The sequence below is a fragment of the Ranitomeya imitator genome, chromosome 7, assembly GCF_032444005.1.
Source record: "Ranitomeya imitator isolate aRanImi1 chromosome 7, aRanImi1.pri, whole genome shotgun sequence".
Lineage (NCBI taxonomy): Eukaryota > Metazoa > Chordata > Amphibia > Anura > Dendrobatidae > Ranitomeya > Ranitomeya imitator.
The window spans coordinates 205,491,584-205,495,642 of record NC_091288.1 but is presented as its reverse complement, the minus strand read 5'-3'; the positions used below and the strand labels follow the sequence as shown (position 1 = coordinate 205,495,642).

General features: G+C 45.2%; 1 protein-coding gene across 1 annotated transcript; it reads right to left on the bottom strand.

Moving 5' to 3' along the window:
• Positions 1 to 795: 795 nt before the first annotated feature.
• LOC138646031 (uncharacterized) lies at positions 796 to 3,740 on the bottom strand. The gene is made up of 3 exons (XM_069735506.1): positions 3,140 to 3,740; positions 2,666 to 2,843; positions 796 to 2,118 (listed from the first exon to the last, which is right to left on the bottom strand). Exon 3 carries the CDS (start codon positions 2,043 to 2,045, stop codon positions 1,056 to 1,058), a length of 990 nt encoding a protein of 329 aa, XP_069591607.1. The 5' UTR covers positions 2,046 to 2,118; positions 2,666 to 2,843; positions 3,140 to 3,740; the 3' UTR covers positions 796 to 1,055.
• Between the last annotated feature and the right edge of the window lie 319 nt (positions 3,741 to 4,059).

Below are 4,059 nucleotides of genomic sequence, written 5' to 3'. Positions count from 1 at the left end.
GGGATGAATGCGCACGCGCACTGATCCCACACATCGGGGATAGTGGCATCCATCTGCGCTCGCTCGGCTTCCCAAATGAGGGAGACCCTGACATGCGCAATGGTAATGGCACGCAGATGCATTAACAGTGCGTGCGCACGCCGATGTACTGTATCACATAAGATCTGTGTCCTACAATTGCCATCCAATCACGGATAAGTGTACCATGCCTAAATAAGTCCATACATGTCCGATAGTAAGAATATTAATACACACTCGCCTGAGGTAATATATAGCGAGCGCTAAGAGAAAAACAACAACAGAGATGTCAAGGAGATAAACATTTAATGCTCATCCAAGAGTGTCCATATAGGAATTAACCCTGTGTGTGTACACATAACTTAGTTAGAAGGGTCCAGAAACGTATCAAAGGCCCATATACAGGAGCCAGTACCCATTTTGTATACGATAATAGTGTTGCTTATGCACACCCATACTTATTGTACTATTTTCCCTAAAAAATATATAAGCAAAAAACACAGAGATATGCCCATACTGGGTATACAGAGTATGGAATAACAATTGTTACACAGGCAATCTGGTACCACAATCATGCCACACATACCCGTCATGCTTCAAATAAAACTCATACTTCGTACCTTGACATCCAGCTACCCCTATAAGAAGTAGCAGGACCCAGAGCATAGGCCAATATGACATGAAAGGGGAAAAAAAAAAAAAAAAAAAAAAAAAAAAAAAAAGAATAATCCAAAGTGGCCTTTTCAGGCCAATATGACATAAAAGGGAAAAAAAAAAAAAAAAAAAAAAAAAAAAAAGGGATAATCCAAAGTGGGCACATATGATGAAATAGGTCCATATGGGGCAAGGCGATCTATGTAAATGAAAGGATAATCCAAAGTGGGCACATGAGCTAGAAGGGGCCCATATGGGGCGAGGCGATCTATGTATGGAGTGTTGGTGATCAAACGAGACCGTCAACATGATGCACTATGGTGGGTAGATATATCACCACCTGAACTGGTAACATAAACTTCACCAGTCTCCACACTTCGGGGCTAGACCTGTTTGTAAAAGCCGGTAAATAACAGTTCCTCGTTGATCCCTACAGGAGCCCGACTATCCAGATTGTAAATCCACTTGGACTCTCTCCTAAGTAGGTCCAACACAATGTTACCACCCCGAATATCCATTTTAATTCCCTCCAGCCCCATAACCTTCAAGCTCGCCGCAGAACCACCATGAATCTGCAGGAAATGTCCTGCTACTGATGAGAGCTGTTTACCTTTCTCCCGATCTCTTTTAGCAGTATTAATGCTAGACAAATGCTGTTGCACCCGGCGCCTAAGCTCCTGTGTCGTATACCCCACATAAAGTTTTGGGCACCCACACACCAGGGCATACACCAGATTCCTGGTACGGCAGTTGAAATACGCCAAGGGTTCAATCTTTTTTGATAAGTGTGGAAGCGATATACCCGTATCTGATATCATGAAGCCGCATATATTGCATCCACCACATGGATAGGACCCAAAGATGCGACCACAGCTGCCACTTCTAGCCGATGCCCGTTTAAAGTGGCTAGATACCAGCTCGTCCTTAAGGTTCCGTGACCTTCTGGCCACCATTCTTGGTGCAGGAGCAAGCCAGGGGTGAAGTTTGGGTTCTGTGAGTAGGATATTCCAATTTTTCTTAAGAATCCCATACACATCCCCCCATTGATTATGGTACACAGTAATCAGATCTATTGTCCGTGCATCCTTCTTCTGTTTAGGTTTAAGTATCTCCTCCCGTTCACACTGCTGGGAGTGCTGGAATGCTCGCGAGATCACTTTTCGCGGATACCCCCTGGTTTGGAACCTGTCAGTAAGTTTCTTAGATTCTGCCCGAAAGTCCTCCTCAGTTGAGCAGTTCCTTTTGACTCTCAAAAATTGTCCCTTGGGTATACTGTTACGAAGGTGAATTGGGTGTGCACTGTCGTAGTGGAGCAAGCTGTTAGTGGCCGTCTCTTTTCTATGTAGATTCGTGATGATCCGGTTGTCCTTCATGATGACATTTAAATCCAGGAAGTCCACCCTATCAGGGGATATCTTAGATGTAAGTCTAATGTTCCATGGATTCCTGTTGAGCAGATCAATAAAGTCATTACATGTCTCCAGGGTCCCAACCCAAAAGAAGAGAACATCATCGATGAACCTGTGCCATTCCAGCACATGTTCATGATACTGTTCGAGCCCATACACATATGTCTCCTCCCACCACCCCATGTAGAGGTATGCATAAGATGGCGCGCACCTGGCACCCATAGCGGTGCCAGACGCCTGTCTATAAAAGACACGATCAAAAATAAAATAATTCTTCTCCAGAACTATTTTGAGCAAATCCAACACAAAGCGGTCATGGTCCCTGTCCCTACTCGACTTCTTATCCAAGAAATATGCAACAGCCTCCAGTCCCAGCCCATGGTCAATACTAGTGTACAATGACTCTACGTCAAGCGTAACAATGAGGGTGTCCTTCGGAGTCTCCAACCTCCCAATACTTTCTATTAAATGCATAGAGTCCCGAATATACGACCCCAGGGCAAAGACTAGAGGCTGCAGGAAGTAGTCCAGGTATATACAAGGTTTCTCGAACAATCCCCCGATCCCTGATATAATGGGCCTACCTGGAGGGTTGTCCAAGCTTTTGTGCACCTTGGGGAGCATATAGTATGTAGGTACTCTAGGCGTCTCCAAAGTTAGGAAGTCCTTCTCTCTCTTGCTGATAATTCCCAAACCATAGGCGGTCAAAATCAGTCCATCGAGGTGTTTCTTAAAAGTCTCCGTGGGGTCCGATGGTAAAACCTGATAATGAGAGGTATTTAATAGCTGCCTTTTCGCCTCAGTCATGTACATATCCTTAGGCCAGATGACAATATTCCCCCCTTTGTCGGCCTCCTTGATCACGAATGAGTCTTGTCTTTTCAAATTTTTCAAAGACTGTGCCTCCTCCCGAGTAAGATTCCTAGTACCCCAATCCCTTACTTTAAGATCATAAATATCCCTGCTAACCGTTTCAAAGAAAATCTGTATTACAGGGAAAAGGGAGAAGGGGGGTGAGGCCTGAGACGGAATACGCCCCGCAAACCTGCGAGACTTACCACCATCCCCTTCGTTTTCATCAAGGAGCTCCAACAAATCACGGAATACTTGTCTATCCTCATCCGGCATGTTGTCGATCACCGATGGTTTGTGATAGAGTAATTTGAACATGAGTTGCCTACAAAATAGGTACAGATCTTTAGTGAGTTCAAATTTATTAAGTGAATTTGTAGGTGAGAAGGACAGTCCCTTAGAAAGTAAAGAGATCTCTCCCGGTGACAGAGGGTATGTTGACAAGTTGACAATTTGCAACTTACCCGGCCCATTGCCCCGTGCTCCGTCCTGTCTTAGAACCTCCGATTGTTCCTCCTCGTAGTCCTCTTGCGGCCTACTGTCCAGTCCTGGAGGGGTCCCCTCCTCGATCTTAGATTGGGGACGCCTACGTCTCCCCCTCCTGCCCCTCCTTCCTGGTCGCTTATATCCGAAGATAAAAAATCACTGGAGACAGGTTCGATCTGCTCAACTTGTACTTTGTCGCCCTGTGTGATCGGGGCCACTCTTCTATTGTTGCCACGATGTGACCATCTATAAGCTCTCGAATTATCAAAGTCCTGCTTGTCCCGTTGGAACTTGTGCTTTTTACCCTTAATCACCTCTTTCTCAAAGGTATCAATGGATGTTTTTAAGCGTTGCTTGAAGGGAGTGACCTGATTCTGCAGGTCAAAGGCCTGGAGTTTCCCCTGGGCAATATACTAATGTGACTGGGCAATATACTATGTGGCTGGGCAATATACTACGTGACTGGGCAATATACTACGTCGCTGGGCAGTATACTACGTAACTGGGCAATATACTACGTGACTGGGCAATATACTACGTGACTGGGCAATATACTACGTAACTGGGCAATATACTACATGGCTGCGCAATATGCTACGTCACTGGCCAATATACTACGTGGCTGGGCAATATATTACGT